Source organism: Perognathus longimembris, chromosome 3, assembly GCF_023159225.1.
Source record: "Perognathus longimembris pacificus isolate PPM17 chromosome 3, ASM2315922v1, whole genome shotgun sequence".
In the NCBI taxonomy this organism is placed as follows: Eukaryota; Metazoa; Chordata; class Mammalia; order Rodentia; family Heteromyidae; genus Perognathus; species Perognathus longimembris.
In genome coordinates, this window is record NC_063163.1 from 39812828 (window position 1) to 39836202 (window position 23375).

Below are 23375 nucleotides of genomic sequence, written 5' to 3' on the forward strand. Positions count from 1 at the left end.
TACTTGACTTTTGAGGCTCTGGGCCTGAAGGTGGGCGTCCCACCTCTGCCTGGCCCGGGTGTCCCCGACAGAGAAGCCCCTTCGCGGCCGCGCCCCCATCCCCCACGCGAGCACAAACGCTGCGGCCGCCGGAACCCTCGGCCCCGCAGCGTTCCGGCCGCAGAACAGTGACAAGGCAGGGGCCCCCCGGCCCCAGCCGCCTGCCTGGGTGGGCCGCGCCTGGGTAGGTAGCTGGGGGCACCGGAAGGATGGCGAGGAAGTCGGAGAGGGTTTCCTGAGATGAGAGATTACTTCCGTCCGGGCGCTGGCCTCTCTCTGGAGCCGGCTGGCTGGGGCTGGGGAGCGGGGTGTGCTGGGCTCGGCTGCCCTTGCCACCTGCAGCGCCCGGGGCGCGAGGGCCACGGGAGACCTGGGGGGACGCGCTCGACCCGTGGCGCGGACTAATCGGGGGTCATCCTTGCAGGTGAGAGCCTAGCGCATTTCCAAGCGCCTAAGCCATGGTGGCCAAACAGCGGATCCGGATGGCTAACGAGAAGCACAGCAAAAACATCACCCAGAGGGGCAACGTAGCCAAAACCCTGGTAAGCCGAGGGCGGCGCCGGCGGGGCCGAGCGGGGCAGGACCCGGCGGGGCGGGGCGGGGCGGAGCAGGGCGGCCGGGCGGGCGGCGGGCCCCCAGCCAGGCCTCCACATCTGGGTACTTGGTCCTCCGGGGGCTCCCGGGATGCGCAAATTCCAGGTGGGCTCAAGGGGCGCGGACAGCTCCGCCATCCTCATGGGCCAGGAGGATGGGGTTGATTGTAACCCGTTAGGGAGTGGCTGCCTAGACTATTTGAGGGGCGCGGGGGAGCCTCCCCATGTCCTTGGGAAAGTCAGAAAGCCACATCAATAGGGTAGAGTGAAGCCAACTGCATGAATACTGGGCCTGGAAACGCAGATGCTAGCATGTTTTGAATGAATGAATGCATGAATAACATAGAATCCATTTAATATCTCCAGCTCTCAGCCTGCACCTCTGTTCTCCCTCTCTAGCAAATACGCACCATGCCAAGACCTCCCTCCCACCCCAGCCACTGTGTCATGGTCTCCCTGTGCATATTTAAAAGAGCTCAAAGTGGGAATCCAGATTCTGGCCCACATTTCCCTCATCCTCCTCTTGCCCTTTTCCTGTGAACTCTGCTGCTACCTCTGGGCCCAAGTTTAAGTGCAACGTTACTATGGTTCACCCAGTGAGGTTGGGGCAAATTCTGTTGGTATAAAACCCTCGAGACCAATTTAGGGTCGGAGATTCAATGTCCCCCAGAACTGTAGATTAAAGCTTTACAACTGGAATGTTAAGTAACATGTATGCCCTTGGGCACAGCCATTTCTTTCAGTCGAGCAGGTTGTTTTCAACAGAAAATGCCAGGCCTGTGACTTTGGACATTCTGAGACATGGGTTGGATGGCTTTTGGGATTGAGTCTTACAAGCAAAGGCACCTGGGAGTCTGTTACCTTATTCAGTAGAAGTCCGGCTGAAATTTAGGGTTTGTCTGGAAACACTTGCAGCAGTGAGGAAGGCAATTGGTTTTAGCATATGTGTGTGTGTGTGTGTGTGTGTGTGTGTGTGTTTGATTAATTGAGCAAAAGGCTTTTTCTTTAGCAAAAAAAAAAAGTTGCTGCTCCAATTCACATTTAAAAACAGTCCTAAGATTAGCAATAACACAAGAACATTGAATTTGCAGGGCTCTTTTATCCATTAGGCTCTGTAGACTCAACGTCTGCTAGCTTTTCAAGACCACTAGAAAAATGTTTGAGACCTAAAACACCAACAAAAAAAATATTATTAGCTCCAAAATAAGAAGAGAAAATGTGAAGACTGGGAAAACACTGTTTAAATATCTAGCAAATGTAACAAGACACTTGCAATTTAGCTTGACTCAACTTTCAGAGCTACATTAAATTATGTTTAATGTGAGGTAGGAGTACATTAAATGGGTTGTGATTGGATAGGCCCACCAAAAGTGCTTGGCGCCTATGACAGTTTTTTAAATGACCTAACTAAATTTGTAATGAAAGGTTTCTAAACCAAGCCATGATACATGTTTGTTTTCAATTGGTTGGAGGGAGCTTATGGTTAACTCTATTGTGAATGGGTCAGCATTCAAAAAGAAAAATGAAATTCTCCTTCAAAAAAGAAACTATAAATCCTAAATCTCATTTTCCCAATTACAAGTCAAACATGATTATCCTTTGATGGAACTAACTTGAAAAAAAAACTTATTCAGGACACAACTCAGTAAATGAGAACACATTTACAGATTTCAACTGAAAATTTAGGCTAACTTCGGAAATAAACTTTTCCTGTAATTGTATGCAGATGCTTCCATGTTTCATTATTAGCTCATGGTCTTGGGGTAAATAGGTTGTTTTCTCTGAGAGAATAAATTAATCTAAGAAACAGAAAAATACACAAAATGTGATACACACTTTGAGATTATACATAGTAATCACTCCTAAGTGAAAGGCGATTTAGATTGCAACAATAGGAGTTACTCTGCTTCTATCTTATCCCAGGCAAAACCATGCCCTTCTATTCTGGAACCTGATTATTTACAGAATTGCTACTGTCTTCTTTCCTAGCAATACAGTCAGGTTTATGTGAATTATCACAGTGAGATGATACTGAACACCTCTTCTAAAAAACAATAACCTAAAGCTCTCAAAAGGAGATAAATTGGTATTTTGATGTTTGTAAGCCCTGAAAGTCCCAAAGTAACATGGATTCACGGGAGAATGCCACCAACTTTTGGGTTTTTCTTTGTTGTTGTTGTTGTTATGTACTCCAATCTCTACATGATGATTTTGTATTTTTCTACAAATGAGAAATAAAGGACTCCAGTTGTCATGGTTACTAGACCAATAATGATCATTTACAGGCTCCTGAAGTCACTAAGTGGCTTTGTTGACAATAGAGCTAAAAGAAATTTTTATGTGTCAATACTGGGACAATTGTGACAGAATTGATTCCCGAGCAATGTTGATCAATTGTTAGAAAGGTTGTAGAAAGGGTGGAAAGAGTAAATGCCATACTCTATTCAGGTAACTTTATTTCAAGTATTACGTACTTGATCCTAGCTTGACCTAACCTTGAGTGTCAACGCATGACAGCATTATCATATGCAATCACTAAAGATTGGCGCAGAGCAACAGCTTGATATTCCCTGAGTGGGACTCCTCCCGGCATGACAGTAATGGAGAATGGAGAATGAGTGCCTCTCATCCTTCGTCCCAGTAGACCTGCCCACTGACACTTCAGCCTTCACCACTCTCAAGAGGGAAGTATAGGAATAATCCAACTCCATCACCAATTAGGAAGTATTACTGAAAAACAAAACAAAACAAAAAACAATGCCCTGCCTAAACCCAGACTTTGTTTGCACTAAGGCATTATGTTTAGAGTAATTGTAATCATATTCATTCTCAAAAAAAAAAACACCTGTTTTCTCCTTTGTTTAAGTTTCCTCCCTGGCTTTATACCTGAAAGAGATATAGTGTCTGTCCTTTTCCTGAGTTCTACCACAAGGAAATATTTGTTACTATATCTGCTCAACTAATATACTATGTGAGTGTATTTGTGTATTTTATATAAATGTAGCCTATCTTTTTCTCAATGAGGAAGTAATTAGTAAGGTCTTTGTTTTCCCTTTTTCTTAAAAAATATTTATTTATTTTTTGATTATGTGGTACCAAGGAATTGGACCCAGGGCCTCATGCACACTAGGCAAGCATTCTACCACTAAGCCATATTCCCAGCCCCTTGCTTTTCTTTTTTGTTAAACATTCTTCCTTTTTTTTTTTTTTTGTCAGTTGTAAGGCTTGAACTCAGATCTTGAGTGTTGGTCCTAAGCTCTTTTACTCAAAGCTAATGCTCTACCACTTTGAGCCATAGCTCCACTTCTGACTTTCTAGTGGTTAATTAGATAAAGAGTCTCACAAACTTTCCTTCCCTGGACTGGCTTTGAACTGCAATCCTCAGATCTCAGCCACCTGAGTAGCTAGGATGATAGTCACAAGCCACCGGTGCCCGGCTCTTCTCCCTTTTTTTTCGACAAATCACTGCTGCTTTTAATGCTTCTACACAAAGTCTGAGTTGTTGCCTTGGTTGATTTCATTTTAAGGACACCAAAACATAAAAGTAAAGGTGCTGTGGGGAACATTCTTATTCCCTTTACTCTTGGTTTGAGAAGAGCAGCAGGCCCTGGGGAAGCGTTCCTGCAGGTGTGGCCATGCCCTCTGCCTCTCAAGGAGTGCTGAGACCTCTCCAAACACAGGCTTCAGTGAGGCCTAGGAGCTGTGTTCCACATGCAGCTCCCCTTATTTCCATTTACAGGTGGGGTGCTTCTGTGCTCCTAAAGATTGCTATTGCATGGACTTACCCATTTTTTTTGGTATATAGAAGCATTTGGAAAATGCCTTTGTTGGCTGAGGCTGGAGTTGGAAGCTAGCCTGAGCAACATAGCAAGACCCTGTCTCATAAAAGAGAGAATGAAAAGGCCTGTGTTCTCTAGGCCTGCTGGGGATACACAGGTACAAGAATGAAAGATGAATCTAGTACTAGAAAACATTAAGGTTGGGGGTAAATAGCATGCCGGCTTCTGCTCAAGTTAACAAACTCTAGATCTATTTCTCAACTACAAAATGAAAACAATAATATTTGCTTGGCATTAAGTTGTACATGCTAGAGATAATAAATACAGCCTGCCTAGTTAGAGTGCCTAACATAGAATAAACCTTCAACAGAAAGACACTGTTATTACCAACATAATTTTGTCTCTGAAATCCCTGTTCATTTATGTATTTCTGTGCTATCTGTCCCTAGAATATTTTAAGTTGATTAGGTTCATTGAGTTACAGAGTGTTAATAAGATTCTTGGTGAATTAATTTTTTTTAATCTTATCCCAATCCTTTAAAGCTGACTTTGTATATGCCCAATGAGAGTTAAGCTTGAGTCTGTTTTATTCCCAGTAGTATCTCTGGCACATCACACAATACCTAGCAGTACACAATAATGGTTCTTTGAATCCATGATTCTGATTGTACTTTTGTTTATTACCTTCTAGAGGCCTCAAGAAGAGAAATACCCTGTAGGACCATGGCTGTTGGCCCTGTTTGTTTTTGTTGTCTGTGGCTCAGGTATGGTATTTAACTGAATTTCTATCTGATCTTCTCCACAGTCATTGAAATACCACTTTTACTCACTAAGTAAATAAAAATATATATTAATCTTAGATACACATAAACAGCTGCCTAAGCCTTAATCTTAATGAGATTTTGTGTAGATTCTATTACAAATGAAAATAAAGACAGAATTGATACACTATCAAAGCATCAGGTAATTAAATGGGTTGTATATACTATAGAGTTCAGGTAACTCATTCTGGTTAGGCATAGCCTAAAAAGGGCTGTCTGCCTGAGAAAGTGAGGGAGATACCCTTCTAGAATATGCTATAGATCTTGTAGGTATAATTGAGCCTATGACCTTGAACCATATAAAATTGTGGGCCACCTGACACTGTGAAGTGGTATTCAGAGAATTGTACTTGCACACATAAAGACACATACACACACACACATACACACACATACACACAAGTAAAAGTATTAAATGCTGTTAGTAGGAGCCTCAACCTGCTTTCTGGTCCCTGTATCTGGGGTTTCTGAAGTACTGAGAAGTGCAACTCAGTTCTTGTGAGTTGCTTAAAGCTGGAAAGATAGGAAGTCTGCTAGGGCTTGGGCCATGCACCCTTCTGCCCCAAAGACAAGAAATTCCCAGCACTGATAACAGATCCTTTCCTCTCATCTTCAAGATATCACTTTTCCAAGAAAATAGAAACACTTTTTGAAGGAGAGAGCGATGTACAGAACTTGATCATTCATCCATTCAATGAAATGAAGTTCTACCCTTTCCTTGAGGGAAACTCCTGCTTGGAATAGCCATCTCTGTTTCACGATGCATAACCAATGTTCTCTCAGTCTCTAAATGCTTCAGAGATGAGGTGCTCACTTCTTCCAAAAGCCCATTTCTGGCTGGGCAGGGTGGCAGATCTCTGTAAGCTCATCACTTTGGAGGTTAAGTCAAGAGGCTCATAAGGACCAGGCTATCTAGGCTACAGGGCAAGACCCTGTTTCAAAAACAAACAAGATTATTCCTATTCTCTTCTGAACATCTTCAGGTGAATCTTTAGCTGTTTTGAAGATGAGTGTCTTCTAGTTCTCCTTGCAAACTAAACTTCCCTGCTCCTCTCAGCTTTGTCTCCTAAGATATGGTTTCTACATTCTTCTTCTGGATATACTCAGTGACTCCTTAAAAATACAGCTTTGGCAGTTTTGGAAGGAAGTCTAGAAGTGGTCTGACCACCACAGATGCAGCAGGACTGTCACCACACTTGATTTAATCATTCAGCTTCTACGAGTATCATTTGCACTTGAAGTTACCTTTTAACTGCCACACCTTTTAACATCCAGTTCTTTGTGGACACTTCCTGAAAGCCTGAGTACTTCCGTGTCCTAGGGAACCCCCGTCCCCATCACACGTGGTTGCTTCCACTTGCACATGGACCTTGTTAGCATTAAACACTATTTCACTTACTTAATATCCATTTCCTTCCACAAGAATGTTCCAGGAAAGTAGTGTTTATTTCCCACTAAATAGGTAGTTCCTTGCACAATATTTAGCACATAGTGATGGATGGATGGATGGAAGGATGGATGGATAGATGGAGCCATATATTCTCTATATACTATGGTTACCTAGTTAACTTTTTTGAGACCTAATGTAAACCTTCATGATTATTTCTGTTAAAATTTTAGTATCAGTTTTCAGTTGTCTTTCAACAGAGGGTTGATCACATTTGGAGACATAGACAAGTGTCTGTAATAAATATTTTATTGATTACATTATAATATACAAATGGCCAATGGTAATATGCAGTAATTCAGTATACTGTCCTTCATTAATGATGCATAGTTCAAGGCACAGTATACAATTTCAAGAAATATGGTATATTGCTGCCATCATTTTCACCAGTAACCATATATTCACTTGTGATGCTTTGCCTCTGATGATATGTCTTAGAATTTTAACCCCAAACCAAAATAGCAAACACACCTGTTCTTTTAGCACACCACAGAAAAATGAAGAAAATCAATCTATACAAAACATGATCTATGTTTCCAGATCTTTTTGATGAATCTTTAGACTGTTAGATCTTGAACCTTGAGCCTTTTATCTTATTCTCCATCTGCCCCAGCTTTATAATCTCAGAAAGTGTATTATACCTCCAAGTCACTGACAAAATGTTTAGGCTTAGAAAACCTCATGGAACAACCCGGTGAGACAACTCCCTTTGGGTTGACTTTGAACCTGAAAGCTAAACTCAAATCAACAATGCACTGTGTGTGGCATTGTGCTGGGCTTTGGAATCCATTCCCTTCAGGAACTTGCAATGCTAGGAAGGCAGATAGGGGAGCTGGGGGTTCAGCCCTGGGAGAGAGCACTGTGGTGGTGACCACAGAGTCACTCAACACTCAGCCAGCATGGACAGAGGACTTCCATGTTGCACGGCTATAGGGACAGCTTCCTTCCTGTGGAAGGTGTTGTTTGAGTGGAGTTTGGAAATAAACAGCCAGGCAAAAGGGGTAAGGAAGGCGATGCTGAAGGGGACAGATGTGACATAGGTGAAATTGCTGATAACACAGCAGGCATGGGAATGTAACAAGTCCCTGGGATCCCCAAGCTGTGAAATTACTGCTCCATTGCCCAGCATCTGAAGATGCTAGACTAATGTTTATTTCTTTGTTATCCTCAAGATACATAGTAACTATAAGTAGAAACTGTAAGTAACTCTTCAAACTGCCCACTTAGGTTGCTGTAAGGGGGGAAAACACCTAAAAGAATGTTTGGGTCTGGCTTCTTTTTCCTCAATCCATACTACTTCTCAAAATAGCATCTTTTCCTTTTCTAAGCGATATGACTACAGTTTTTCCAAGCTTATGAGTCCAGAGAGCAAGAACTGTGTCTTTTTCTCTTAAGTAAATTAGGACACTGGCAAGCAACTATTTTCTAGAACTTTCCACATCTTCAATAGTTTCTCGAGGATGAAGTATGTTGGCTTCACTGGCTGTTATCTTACTCATAGATTTGTCCAGATCTCTGGGAGGTGACCCTGCCAGGCCTGGAAATTTGGCCACACAACTTGTTGTACCCCACCCTTCTCCCTTACTATCCACTGCTATTTTTGTTTTGTTTTGTTTTGTTCTTCTCCTGCGGTGTTTGGAGATTGAACCCAGGACCTAGTACATGCTAGGAGAGCTCTGTACCATTGAGCTACACCCTCACTTCATCCACAATCCTTTTAATTATGTTTATTTAAGCCTTTGTAGTTAGAAGATCCTTTTTCTCCTACAGAGAGACTAAGCACAAACAAGGGCTCAGTCACCTTACCTCCACTATCCTTTCTGCCTCCATAATTCCAGAGCAATGGGCCTCATCGCTTCTCATCATAGCTACAAATCATCCACTCCACCTTTTTCTTCCTTCTTGCCAACATTAGCACTTTCTTTTTCTTACAAATCTTGGCTCAGGTTGGATGCTTGTTCCCACAGAAATGTGTCACTCTTCTCTATTTGTCCTTGGTACTGTGCCCTTCCTTCTATCTTTGTACACGTCCTCTTCTAAATAGCACATGTCGTGAAACACATAAAAGCTCCTTTCTATCTGTGCCTGTTGCTACCTCTCAGGATTAGAGTTCATTTCGCTTTGCTGAGCCTTTCTCTTTGAGCTTCTCACATTTTAGGGTCACAGGCCACAAGTTCCTACCTACCATTTTTCTACGTGGGAAAGAATGTGGTTTCCTCAAGTCTGGCCCATGTATCGGCTGCTTTGCTTTAGGTAGCCAGCCTTCCTGCAGGCACTAGGATACAGGGCACCTCCATCACTGTGGTATCTCACCTTTGTTCTAATTCTGTGATCCCAAATAGGAAAGATTCCCTCCACCTCCCACCTGCCTGGTTGTCTGCAGGGTGTACACAGGCACTGCCCTTGCTTCTGCTTGCTCAGCCCATGCAGACAGCACTGGGGCTTTTGCAGGATCCCTGTGTTTCTTCAGACTGTCACCCCTTTCTATCCCTTTCCACTGGCTTTCTTCTTGGAGCTTGATATACCCCATGCAAGGCACAAGTTGCAGTCCACCAAGTTCTAGTGACATCTTAGAGCTCCTATTGCTTTGTCTGAGTCTGTGGGGCTGGTTTTGTATCTTTTCATTCAGACATGAAGGGAAAAGGTGACATCTCCCAATGGGAATGAAGATAGATGCTGATCATCCATCTGATCCCCTGCAAGTCTCATTACTTTCATTACTGCACTCTATTAACCCACTTTCCTCATTGGTGATTGGTCAGGAGAAGTATTGCCAGTGTACTTAGGTACAGATAAGAAGTAAGAAATGTACATTTTATCTGGGAAAGATTGGGGCTAGTAAGAAGTTGGCATTTAAGTCTATGTTGTCTTATTGGTCATCTTTATTCCATTTTAGGCAGAAAAGCAGGTGAAGAAATCTGTAAACAGGCTAAGGACTCCTTTACTATGGATGTCACAAGCCACTACCCTGTCCTGACCCCTGCTTCTCAGCCATTTTCTGGTGACCTTCTTTATTCCCTGCACATGCCTTTTACTGGAGGGTAGCAGGAAGGCACTCTGAGACCATGGCACAAGCGTGTACCCAGGGACCACCATCTCCTGGCTGAGACATCAGAGAGAGCATCCAACCTCTTGGGGATGCACTTGGTACTAGGATCTCATCCTGCTTGGCCAGTTCTTGCTTGGATACTGGGCTTTAATCTCTAGTAATTATCCTTACGGAGGGAAGAAAGTACGTAAATCTCCACTTTAAGTGACTGCAACAGGTCTCTTAGGCAAGGGACTTCTCTGGACACTGACAATAGCAGCAATGAGATCCCACACCTCAGAGGGAAGGATACATTAGAATCTGCCAGATGTGGTGGCTTCAAAGCCTGGGACCTGATGGTTGGCTGAATGCCTCATAGGCAAGCTATTTACTCTCCCTGGATTGGTTTTCTTATCAATACAGTTATCATACTGTTGACATATATAAAAATGGGACTGGATAACTCGAGGAGACACATGGGGAAGGGGTAGATTGGGAGGGGGAGGTGTTGAGAAGAGTAACACCAATTAAGAAGCATTGTACATATAAATGAACATGTGAAGTTGAAGCTTCCTTGTATAATAATTTGAATACAATAATAATAATAATGATAAGAACTGGGTGTGATGGCACATTTGTACTTGAAAGTACTTGAAAGCAGGATGGTCACTAGTTCAAGGTCAGCCTGAGCAACACGTGGAGACTTTTCCTCAAAGCAAGAGGGCAACTTGAAAGAAGGAGAGAGGGAGGGAAGGAAGGAAAGAAGGAAAGAGGAAGGAGAGAGAATGAAAGAGAGATGAAGGAAGGAAGGTGAGAAGAGAGAAAGAGAAAAGGGGGTAAAAGGGAAAATCGAGATAGGAAGTCCTCCACAGGCAGTTGTATGCACCTAAGTACTAAATACTGGCTTGTAACAAAGCTCATAAGCAGAATTCACTCACCACTGCCTCTGTCCTCTGAGCCCCCAAGGAAAAACAATGCATTAGGCTGGGAGTTTAGACTTCCATTTGCCTTTCATCCTCCCAGGCTTGATAGAGCCATCCCTCACATTCCTAATCTAGCAGAAGTCTGTGCCTTTCTTCCCCCCCAAGGATGTTTTCAGAGATAATACCATCGATGCTTCCCTATGCAGAAATAAAGAAGCACCAACATGCAGACCAAAGTCAGAGAAGTCTGTAGTTGAGGTTGAAGATGGAAAAATACAATGTATGTTTCATTTTCTTAAAGCAACTCTAGTGCACCGCTGTTTAATAGTTTCCCTTATGGTATACAATAGTGGAAATGATGCTGTTTTGTTTGTTTGAGGTAGTACTGGGTTATGAACTCAGGGCTTCACACTTTCTAGGAAGATGTTCTACCACTTGGACTACATCTCTAGCCTTTTTTTGGTTTTGTTATTTTCACATAAAGTCACTTTTTGCCCAGGCTAGACTAGACTATCATCTACCTAGTAATGCTTCGATAGAGCTAGAACAACAAGCATACACCCACTTTTTTATTGATTGAGTTGGGACCTAGTAAACCTTTCCTGAGCTGCCCTTAAACTGTGATCCTCCCGATCTTGGCCTTCTGAGCTGGGGACAATGCATTCTTGTGCGACATGGCATTGTCCAACTAGGACATTACAGGGCCATATCTTGCTTTGTTCAATTTTACTTAATTTGATAAGAGTGTGTGTGTGTGTGTGTGTGTGTGTGTGTGTGTGTGTGTGTGTGTGTGTGTATCTGAAATCTAAAACCTTTTCCTCAATTGAATGCTTACTCAACCTGGGATTGGGGTTGGCTTGAGTCTGCTGAGGTGGCTGAATTTTTCTCTGCTTGATCCACCCAGTTTCAGATTCATGCTGAAGTCCAAGGAATTTAAGCCCCCTTAGAAGATTGCTCTTTTCCCTCTCCTCTTTTTTGTAAGAGCATTATCTTCCCTTTATTCAGACAGTGGAGCCTTTTTCCAGATAAGCAGATCACCCTGGCTCTCTTTGAACCAGGTTTCAAAACCTACCTCCTTGGAGAACGGTTTGATAGCTTCTAAAGCATGCTTGTTTTTATCTTGAGACTCAGACACAAGCATAACCCAGAATGTCTGTCTGAGACTGTTCACTACAAAGATACTGTCACACAGATATGCCAGCTGCTAGCTTCCCAAGACTCATGCAGGCTTGACCATTAATGATAGTTGTCATGGCTGTTTATGCCTGAACTGTAACTCCTGGATTGTTTACTCCACCCCTCCTTCTCTTCTGTCCCCAGCTCTGTCTCTCTTTCTTTTTTTAAGAACCCTATTAAGAAGGATTCTTGAGTCACACCTAGGCTCAATGAGAAAGTGGTCATGATCAGTTGATTGGTAATGTCTGCCATGAACATGGTATTGTCAGCAGGGCCACATCTTCATCTTAGCTATCCCTGGCCACAGTACTCTCACATCAACTGTCTTCAGTGCTTATAGCTTCCCTGTGATTAGAATGGCCCTTGGTCTTGGTGATATTATGTCTTTTCATTAATATGGTATTCAGACAGTTTTACTGTTTGTAGTCGGCATATGCATATTCATGTGCTTCTGTTGGACTCATAATGTTCTTTACCTCTTCAGAGCCTGTGCTGAGACACTGTACATTAACACTGTACAGTAGCAATCTGTGATGCTGTCTTTGCAGCAGCTCCTTGCAGCATAGTTCAATGCTTCTTTGTTCGTAAGCCTCAATTAAGGCTTCAGCTGGAATCAACATAGCCGCCATTTAATTCCCATCATCCTCTAGTTCTCTGCAGGCACTTTTGAAACACCAACCTTGCCCCAGTTCCCCTCAGCTATTTTCCCCTCATGTATTCCTAATTTCAATTTTATATCTCCTCTCTGACCAACTCTGATATTCATTTCCTAATTAGAGATTATGAGAATTTTAATAGCTCCAAAGCCGGAGTGTCTATTCTTTAGCTTCCCCAGCAAAGGCAAGCCTCTAGGGAAATAAGGTTAACTAGTGACTTATTTTCTTTATAATTTTCCATGCTGGTACAAATTTGTCAACAATCATGTTACTTTTATAATCAGAAAAAAGAAAAGTTGAGACCAGAAAGCCTGAGTCATTTTCAGCCTTTTTTTTTCTTCTTAAAGCAGAACTTTGTTCAAATCTTAGAGAGCAATAAATGAGAGGATGGCTGTTGTGGTTGAGGTGGGGTGTATGTAGGCTCCTGTGTGTGTTTGTGTTCGTGTGGTTTTCTGTGATTTTATACGTGCTGGTTTCTGTGTCTGCAAGGGTGTGTTTGTGTATGTTTGTGTGGGGGTTTTGTGTCTGTTTGTGAATGAGGAGATCCTGTATTGCTGGATATTCTGATTCCATTTACAAAAGAGGGCCCCATCCAATAACTGTGTCACAACAGAGTTACGGCCTTGGAGCAGAGAGTCTGCTAGGTTTGTTTGGCACTACCCATTCCATCAGCCCCATGTTTCTGGGAAGGGAGAATGTACTTGTTTGTCAGTTCACGGGCTGTACTTTTCTCCCGGACTCCCCAGAGATTTTGCCTGGGAGGATTGGGGTTGGAAAGAGATAACGTGTCATAAGCAGGTCCTTATTCATTACAACCCTTTAGAACAGATGTGAAGACATCATTCCCTCACATTCTCTTGGCAGCGCCTGAACCTCTTGAGTCAGATGGTTCAGCTCCACCCACCCACCCTTCTCATTTCTACATGGGCCACACTCACAGATTCCCAAAGCCAGGCTGTTTATGTTCGGGATGAAGTAGAGGAGGGAAGAGACCGAGTCTCAGATGTTCTAAGCACACATGGAAGACCAAAGGACTGCTCTTGCTATTGTCTTCTGGTCCTCATCCCCTGTATGGCCCTGGTGTGATTACAAGTTTAGTGGTGATATTCTTTGAGCCCAAGGTTGGGAAGTCAAAATAGGTTGTTGTTGTTGGTTTTGTTTGTTGTTGTTTTTTCCAACAAGCTAAGACATTTTGCTTTGTGAGCCACTGGCTCTATGGAATCTTCTGGAATACAAGATTAGAAGGAGGGCTGTATCTTACAGTGTAATGGTTGAAAGCTACCAAATGAGCATATCCATATGTCACAGGATGGAGTTAGTATGGTTGCTAGGAGCACTAATGAGACTTTAGACTTAACACCTGATTCTGCCTACTTTCCTGGTTATGTAGCTTGGTTCAAAGTACTTATGCCCATGCCAAATCTTGGTTCTTCTACTCTTAAAAGAAGATAGGACTTATTCTGTACTCCCAGGTTCCGCTTGGCTACTAATTCTGAGGGCTGAAATGTTTACTAGAGTCATGATCAGTGTTTCTTTATTTTTATGCTAGTACTGAGGCTTAAACTTAGGGCCTGAATGCTGTCTCTTAGCTTTTTTCACTCAGAATTAGTGCTCTACCACTTGAGCCATGGCTCAACTTCAGCTTTTTTCTTTTTTTTTTTTGGTGATTAATGAGTATCTCATTGACTGTTATAGCTGAGCTGGCTTCAAATCTTCATCTTCAGCTCTTAGCCTCCTTAGTAGGTAGGATTATAGGCATGAGCTACCACTACCTCGTTTGGTCACAGTTTTATAAATATTTACTATTACTATAACGATATGTTAGTCCTTTCTTACACTACCTCCTTATCCCCCACCCCTCTGACAGGGTTCTAACACCAATTCTAAATGCTTACAGGGAAAGAAAAACAAGTTAACATATTTATGATGGTTTTGCTTTGTGGCGGTGAGATAACCTGAGAGGAGAGCATAGCTTGGGAAATGTGAGTCTGCATAGCCCAGACTAGCTGCACCTGGAGACCTAGAGGTAGGGTTGTAAGCCAAAGGACCAGGATGTCAGCTGCATAAGGACAGACACAACTTTTCTGCTGTCAGAAAGAACTATAAACTAGCCCATAAATGCAAGCCAGATGTAGTCATAGTTTTCTACTATGTCTTTTTGTTTGTGTGTTTCTTCATGCCTTGAACTCAGTGTTTCACACTTTCCTTTGGCCTTTAACTCAAATCTAATCCTCTACCACTCAAGCCACAACTCTACTTCTGGCTTTTGGTGGTTAGTCGAAGATGAAAGTCTCATGGACTTTCCTGCCAAGGCTGGCTTTGAACTCCGATCCTCAGATCTTAGCCTCCTAAGTAGCATGGATTATAAGTATAAGCCACTGGCACCTAGCCTTGTCTACCATTTCTTGAGGACTAATATACTGTAACACCAGGCCCTACACATACATTTTCTTTTCTAGTCACACAATCTCCGTAAGAAGCTGTTTATTAGGCTCTTTTTCTAGATCATCAAACTGAGGCTCATGGAGGAAATCAGCCAACATCCCATGGCTAAAATGTGAGATGGCTAGTAACCAAACCTAGCTCTTTGAGACCCTAAAACCCATCTGCTTTTTATTAGTTCACATTCCATCTTTCTCTTTACTATTTCCATAAGAATACTATGGAGTAAACGTTTTCCACTAATTTCAACCCTTTAGCATATGACTGTGTACCGAAACAAACTCCTGTTAAAACATCTTCTACTTTACTCTGCTAGTAAAATGTGCTTCCCAGAAATTCCTATTGTCTAGCCACCCAAGGCCTGTTCCTAGATGGAGGGAACCTTATTCCGGCCACAAGCTGCTCCTTGATTGGGCCACTAGTGCCCCTGATCTGCTCATTCTTTCCTGGATACTTGCTCTAGGACAGACTTCAGTCTGCCATGTTTGCAGGTTGAACACCTAAACACTGGCCTTTGCGGAAGACTGACAGAACTCTCTGGAAACTGTGACCCCAGATGAAGTCACCCTGGAAACCAGAAAATGGAGTAGATGAGGATCCAGATGGCCCTAGAAGAAGGACAGAAGCCATTCATCTGCTCTGGAGTTCCTTCCTCGGGATCTGAGTTGGACAGCCTGGAGGAGACATCTCAGCAGCTATTGGCGCCCTCAAGGTGACCTTTGGCCTCTGTTGTTACTTGCAGCTCTCTACCTGGTGCCTGGTGGAGCATCTGAAATTGCCTAGGGTCTCTTTTCTAGGGAGCACTTTTCTGCTTTTTAAAGAAATGTAGATAGAAGGCATTACATCCTTTTCTCCTAGTATCTGCTTTTTAACATTGCCTTCCTGCTTTTTTCTACTTCTTGAATCTTTCTTTATTCTTCCTTCTCCATCTTTAAAGAAGCTACCAGAGAATGTTATCCTGCTTTCCGCTTTCTTTGTCAGCAGAAAGGAGCTGCCTTTCCACTGCCTCGTCCCCTAACATTTTTGCTTATCTCTTGGGCCTATAACATTTTTTTAAACCAGTACTTTCATCTTTTCATTTTTCCTAATGAAAAATATAGTTTGATTTCTGGAGTTGTCTTATTATCCTAAAGGAGGTTCCACTACTGTCTTAATCTCTGTTCTCAGCAACTGCCTTGATTTCTCTTCACCAAGTACTTGTTTTCAATAGAAGTTGTTTTTGAAGCTGGCAAGGTCTTAGTTTCTGCCAGTTTCCTGTGGGATCTTCTTGTGCTATCCCTGTGTCTTTCTGGAGCTCTTTTGTAGCCAGGAAGGGTTAGTCCCCAGGGTCAGCATGACACGAGCCGAGGCCATGGGGAGTTTATGGTATGTGGTAAGTTGGCTTCTCCAAGGACTGAGCTCTTGGGACTTTTGGATGTAAAGGTAGCTATTTAATCTCTTGATTTGTGAAGTAGTGAGATTTTAGGGGTTCTTTCTTTCTTTTATTTTCTTTCTTTCTTGTGTGTGTGCCTTTACTGGGACTTGAACTTAGGGCCTATGTGCTTTCCATTAACTTTTTCACTCAAGGCTGGAACTCTGTCACTTTAGCTTCAGCTCCACTTCTGTTTTTGGTGGTTAATTTACAAAAAGAGTCTCACAGATTTTCCTGCCCAGACTGGCTTCAAACTGTGATCCTCAAATCTCAGTCTCCTGAGTAGCTAGGATTTCAGGTGTGAGCTACCAGCTCCCAATGGAGGTTTTAAAATTTTATTTCTCTTTGTGCCCTTTGTAGCAGATCTACTTTGTACTGTACATGGTACCTACTTACCTGGAATTTAAGAAAAAAGATGAATTAACCCAGTAATTATCCTAAACTATGTAAAATTCTGGGCATGAAACATTAAAGAAGAGCCAAGTGGGTCTATGAAAGTATATAAGGGCTGATAAACTCTTGGGCAAGTGGTTCTCCAAGTGTGTCCTTAGACCAGCAGCCTCAACACTCCCATAAGCTTGTTAGAAATACAATCTCAACATGTCCCTACCCAAGACCCATTGGGTTAAAAAACTAACAGAGCCCAGTACCTGTTGTTTTAACACATCTTCAAGCGATTGTGATACACACTCAAGTTTGAGAACCTCTGTTCCAATGGGCCAAAGAAACTTTCTCTAAAAAAGAAATACATGTTGAGTTATAAAGGAAACAGGTTATGGAACAGGGAAGAGAAATATTTCAGGACAGAAAGAATGGACTGTGCTAAAGCTCTGTGGGACACCAGGGAGCTTTTGGAAACTATGAGGGGGTACCACACAGGGGAATGAGTGCACAAGGGGAATCCGGACAGGTGGACAGGAGCCAGGATCTGTAGGCCATGAAGAATTGAGCAGTACTAAGTTTCGGTAGTGCTTTACACACAGGAGTGGCACTATGTTATTTGCTTAAAAAAAATAAACAGTAACTCTGGCTATATTGAGGAGAAAGGCTTCAACAACAGGAGTCGACCAGCTGCAGGCCATCACAGGGTCTAGGGAATGATGATGTGACCTGGACTTGGGTGTTGGGTGAGGGAAATCAAAAGAAGCACACATGCCCAGTATTCTTAGGAGAAATCCACCCAGCCTGGCCATCAATGGGAGGTGTCAGAGATGACCCTAGTATTTTGAGTTCACATGCAGAATGGAGAATAATGACACCAGTTTTGTCAGTGGGAAGAGACCATGAGAAGGTCCTATTGAGCTTGAAGTATTTTAGAACCACTCAAATGGAGATAACAGATGGTACAAGGTAGGTATCTGGAGCTTAGAGGAGAAGTATGAGCTGGAGATACACATTTGTGAGTCATCAACAGCTAGATGGCCACTGATGCCCACAGGTCAGAAGGAGTTACCTTAGGAGAAAATGTAATGAAGAGAAAAAAGCCTATGATGCTCATGGTTTTATATCAGTGCCCAAGTCTAGTGGTTTAGGTACTGGAAGATGATCCCATAAAAGAAGCTTAGAAGAAAGACCTAAAGAGAAGAACACTAGAAACCAGGGGGCTGGGCCCTCCTAGAGCCAATGTTAGTGTTCAGTGGTGTAGAGGAGGGTAGTGAGGCAAAAGAAGGCAGAGGGATATCTATTACATACCCAGTGACATCAAGTTCTTTAGGACTTCAGCAAAAGATGCATCTATGAGGTGAGGGGAGAAGCTAGGATAATGGCAATTGAGGCAGGAATAGATGGTGAGGAAATGGACAGGGTGGACTACACATTAGGACTGGGTCCTATGAAGCTTTTTCGTTCTGGTACTACCTACTTTCACAGAGACTGGTTTGTTGTTTTGGTTTTGTTTTTTTTTGTCAATTGTGGGGCTTGAACTCAGGGCCTGACCACTGTCCCTGAGCTTTTGTGCTCAAGGCTGGCACTTTGCCACTTTGAGACACAGCTCTCCTTCCAGTTTTCTGGTGGTTAATTAGAGATAGGAGTCTCAAGGACTTTCTTGCCCAGGAGCCTTTCTTTGAACCACAATCCTCAGACCTCAGCTAGAATTACAGGCATGAACCACCAACACCTGGCTTTCACAGAGACTTGTCTCAGCCTCTGTGAGTGACCTGCCCAGGACTTTGTCTCTGGCCTGGAATGCCTGCGCCCCTCCCTTTCTTGGCATCTTTTCTGTCTCCTGCCATGCTTGTTCCTCTGGCCCTCTCCTGCAGCCTGCTTGACTGTTTTCTCAGCTTTGTTCACCCACTGTTAAGTTATTAACTTGTCAGGGTGTAGACTCCCTGCTTCCTTTCTCTTTGAACTCATATTGGCTCCCTTCCTGTTCGCTGCCTTACAGTCAGCATTTAGAAGGCCAGGGTTGCTCTGCAGGTCAGTATTGGCAAGCATACAGAATTACAATTAACATAATTGGTATAAAATGTGGAAGACTGCTTAAAAAGACATGGACACAACTGGAAAAAGAATAATAAACACACACCAGTCTCTCCGGTTTCTAAGATGTGGGCTTAAAATAGACTTTAATCAATGTAACTTCTCTAAAAGGATTTGTTTTAAAGGGCTATCTCCACACGTTTTTAAAAAGCTACTGGATTTTTTTTTTGCAAGTTACTTCAGAGATTCAATTAAGATCAGAAATGTCCTTTCACTTCTAAAGCAGACTCAAAGAAATAGATAAGTTATTTTAAGGAATGTCTTGTCATTTGGAGGCATGCACATTTTGTCGAAGTTGTTTTTTGTTTTTGTTTTTGTTCTAGTATTGGGGCTAGAGAACTCAGAGCCTCACACTTTACCACGTGAGCCACAGTTCTACATCTGGCTTTTTGTTGGTGAAGTAAGATGAGTCTATTAGATGTGCCTGCCTGGGCTGGCTTCAAATCTTAGTCTTATCATTAGCTAAGATTATAGATATGAGCCACTAGCAGCTGGCTTGTCTAAGATGACTTTGAGAGACTTGTAGTAGTTCTGTAAAGAGAATTGAGTGACTTAACCACTACCCAGGACAGCTGAAGTCATGAATTAACTAAATTAATTGACCAACATCCCAGTGATAATTTCTTATCTAAAGACAAGATTAAGGAGAAAAGTAACATTCTGAGCACTTGTCGCCAACAGATCTTTTACATATATTGCTATCTTCAAGGTACTTGTATCTACTGCTTTATAAACAGAAAAAGCAGGGCTCCAACTGTAGTACTTTCTCAAAGTACATACTTCTTAGGGTGGCAAATAATATGTAATACTGATTTTCATAATCACACACAGATAAGCAGTAGTCATTATATTAATTGTAATGTAGGCTGGCTACTTCTAATCTGAAATCTGAAATGCTCTAAAACAGGAGTCAGGCATGGGGGTTCATACTTGTACTCAGAGGGAGTAGGAAGAACACAATTGAAGGCAGGTCTGGGCAAAAAGCTCAAGATCCTATCTGAAAATTAATTCAAGCCAAAGGGATAAAGATGCTGGCCTAAGTTGTAGAGCACTTGCCTAGTAAGCAGAAGGCCCTGAGTTTAAAACCCTGGTACCACAGAAGAAGAAGGAGGAGATGGTGGAGGAGGAGGAGAGGAGCAAGAGGAGAAGGAGGAGCAGCAGCAGCAGCAGCAACAGCAGTACTGGCTCATGGCTGTAATCCTAGCTACTCAGGAGGCTGAGATCTGAGGATTGTGGCTCGAAGCCACCCTGGACAGGAAAGGCCATGGGACTCTTATCCCCAATTAACTACCAGAAAACTGGAAGTGGCACTGTGGCTCAAAGTGGTAGAGCAAAAAGCTCAGGTACAGAGCCTAGGCCCTGAGTTCAAGCCTTACAACACAGAGAGAGACAGAGACAGAGACAGAGAGACAGAGACAGAGAGAGACAGAGACAGACACAGAGAGAGACAGAGAGGAGAAAGGCTTCAAAATCCCACACTTTTTGAGTGCCCACATAGTACTTACTACAAGTGGAAAATCGCACAGTTTCCCTTGTGTAATCAGCAGGTCATAGTCACAATGCAGCTACAGTAGAAATGCTGTATAAAATTACCTCAGGGTACGTGTGTATAAGGTATAAATGAATTTTGTGTTTTGGTATGGGTCCCATTCCCAAGATCTCTTTATTATATGCAAATAGTAAAATTTTTTTGAAATCTGAAATTCTTCCAGGGCCAAGCATTTTGGATAAGGATACTAAATGTGTAGTCCTGATGGGCATGGCATCCTTGTTTGTCAAGACTAAGATGATTCCTCGATCCCAAGAACAAAGTCTGAAGCATGACATACTGTTTTTCCTAATGTTGTTGCATGTCCGATTGCCTCCTGGTATTCTTGTTGAACCAGAAAACAAAATATTTATGCAGTCTTTACTTCTTGTTATTTTGCTAGCAAGGAAAGAAACATCAAGTATTTCTACAAGTTTATGTTTTAGTAGAATGCTTTCTTCTCTGTCAAGATCTACTCAAGAAGTCAAGATTAGCCAAATGTCCTAAGTTGTTGAACTAACTCCTTCACTTAATCTCCTGAGCATTCTTTAGCAATTGAGTGGAACTGGTCGATTTCAATGTACAGTTCTAATTTGTTATTGTTGTTGTTGTGTGAGCTTAGTCTCACAAGGGTGGGGAATATCCAGCCCAAGGACTGTATGCAGGCCACAAAATCATTTGCCTCATGACAGAAAAGATATTCATGCTTCTCATTGGCTGCCTACAGGACACATGTATCCATCCACCTGTATTGGTCATTTTGGTTTCATTTTTTGTTTATGTAGTACCAAGGATTTGAACCAGAGCCTCATGCATGCTAGGCAAGCACTCTACCACTAAGCCACAGTCCCAGCCTTGTATTGGTCATTTTTAGAATGCTGTTATAAATATCCAAATGGCTCTTGGTAGAAAAAAGTTTCCCACCCATACAGCAACAAAATAACAGAAGATAGCCCAGTACAAATGGGCATGGTGACAGAGATGTGAGCAGAAATAAGAATAAAGTGACCGGAAAAAAAAAAAAGACAAGAAAAGGAAATGGAAGTCCAGAAGTAGAGCAACACAGAGCTATTTCACTATTTCACACAGTCTGTCCTCCATAACAATGTCACAGTGAGAATTATTATTATTTCTCATTATGATATAGGCACAAAATAATTGTGAAAACACCAAATACCAAATGATTATGGTTAGTAGCTCTCATTTGGGAAAGATGGTGATCATGAGCTATCCAAGAATAATTCCCAGTGCCCTCTGGGTTATTTCTCTTTGTGTTCTCAAAGCAAAGCTCCTGGTACATGTTTAACATCCTTAATTCAAAAAATCTAAAATCTGAAACGCTCAACCATCCAAAGCTTTTAAAGTGATAACACAATGCTATATGTAGAAAATTTGATACCATGAAGTTTTGATTTATTTAAAGATGATTTAAAATTTTTATACATTTACCTTAAGGTTATATGTATATGGTATATATGAAACATAAATAGATTTTTTTTTAAGTTTGTGGTACTGGGGTTTGCTGTGCCTGTCTGGTGCTTTAACCAGTTGAGCCACATTTCTACCCTGGCTTTTTGCTGATAATTTTGGGAGGTGGGGTCTAGTGAACTTTTCTGACCAGGTTGACCTCACATTACAATCCTCCAGGTCTCAGCCTCCTGAATACCTAGGATTATAGGCATGAACCATAGGTGATCAACCATAAATAGCTTTGGTATTAACACTTGGGTTCCATTTCCAAGATAATTTATTTCATGTGTGTATATATCTGAAAATCCAAAATAAAATCTGAAATCCTAAATACTTCTGGTTCCAAGCATTTCAGGTAATAGGTAATAACAACGTGGAGGTGCTCAGTAATGTTAGATGACGAAATGACAAAGGACTTGTTTTCGGAGAGCTCTGGAGAGCCTCGTTTCGCTGTGGTCACCTTAGGAAGCTATATTCCTGGATATCTTCTAGGGACAGATCTCTAACTGCTCAGTGTTTACTCTATTTTTACACATGACTATATGAGATAATACCAAGGCTCCTTTCACAATAAAAATAAGGCATCATAAAAATCATTCATCTCTATTATAGCTACTCATCATTTTCATCCACATTGACAACCACTGATTACAGAGGGAAAATGTAAAAAGGAATTGGTACTTTTCTCTCCTGGGATACATATGAAATCTAATAGCTAGAACCGGGGTAGAAGCATAGTTAACCAGCTCTTTCCAAATAAGTTGGGGACCCAGAATTTCTCTGTGGTCTTCGGATTATTCCTTACTCCAGCCCAGCTGGTAGGGCTTGAGCCCTGAATAAATCACTACTGCTCTGGAATAAGAGGTAGTCTATCCCAGAGATTCCTAGGCAGCCAAAAGACACAGACTGTGTCTTTGTGTTCTGCATGCTGCATGACCAAGAGCCAGAGGCCCCTCTTCCTGCGTCTGCTGTGAGCACCTGGCCTTTCTTCCCACACAGAGCCGGTTGTTTTACAGGTCATGGCCATTTTGACAATGCAGATCCACTGACCTGCTTAATGAGTGCAGTTTCTGCACAAAAGCCCACATGCCTCTCTTCCCCAGCAGCCACAGAACATGGCTGGGGAAAGGGGCCACTGTCCTCTCTATCCTGAGGGATTTCTGGCCTTAACTCCTGGTGGAATTAGCAGGCGTTAGCTCTAAATCCCTAAGGCATCCATCAGCAGACGGAACCAGGCTGCCTTTGAAAGAAGTTCACTGACCCCTTGTTAACTTAACTCCTTGTTAGGAAATACCTAATCAGCTGTGAGCCGACTGTGACGAGGCCCCGGTCAGCAGAAGCTGAGGGCCGGTGGCTTGAGTCTTTGACTGCATCCTCTCTGGTGTCTGAGCTGTCTGCTTTGGTTTCCCCTTTCAGCTATTTTTCAGATCATTCAGAGCATAAGGATGGGCATGTGAGAGGGTCCAGGCATCGGACACCCTCATGTTGGTGGGTGGAGGACCACGGAGGCCTGCAGTGGATATTCGTGGGACGCAAACCAATGGAAAGGAGGCTCCTACCACTCCCTCGCTGAAGTCAGACCAA

General features: G+C 42.6%; 1 protein-coding gene across 2 annotated transcripts; it reads left to right on the top strand.

The window, feature by feature from the left end:
- The first annotated feature begins 381 nt into the window (after positions 1-381).
- Positions 382-23375, top strand: Serp2 (stress associated endoplasmic reticulum protein family member 2). Of its 2 annotated transcripts, none has more exons than XM_048341337.1 (3): positions 382-581; positions 5103-5175; positions 23208-23375. In XM_048341337.1, exons 1-3 carry the CDS (start codon positions 498-500, stop codon positions 23246-23248), a joined length of 198 nt encoding a protein of 65 aa, XP_048197294.1. In that variant the 5' UTR covers positions 382-497; the 3' UTR covers positions 23249-23375. The 2 variants fall into 2 exon arrangements, with proteins under 2 accessions (XP_048197294.1, XP_048197295.1); XM_048341338.1 differs by lacking the exon at positions 23208-23375 and adding an exon at positions 15396-15606.

What these genes read in the sequence shown, in the direction of transcription:
- Serp2 (XM_048341337.1), top strand. Translation starts at nt 498, where the DNA reads ATGGTGGCCAAACAGCGGATCCGGATGGCTAACGAGAAGCACAGCAAA. An exon ending in GCAACGTAGCCAAAACCCTG is followed by an intron (nt 582 to 5,102) that starts GTAAGCCGAGGG and finishes ATTACCTTCTAG; the next exon opens with AGGCCTCAAGAAGAGAAATA. An exon ending in TTTTGTTGTCTGTGGCTCAG is followed by an intron (nt 5,176 to 23,207) that starts GTATGGTATTTA and finishes TTCCCCTTTCAG; the next exon opens with CTATTTTTCAGATCATTCAG.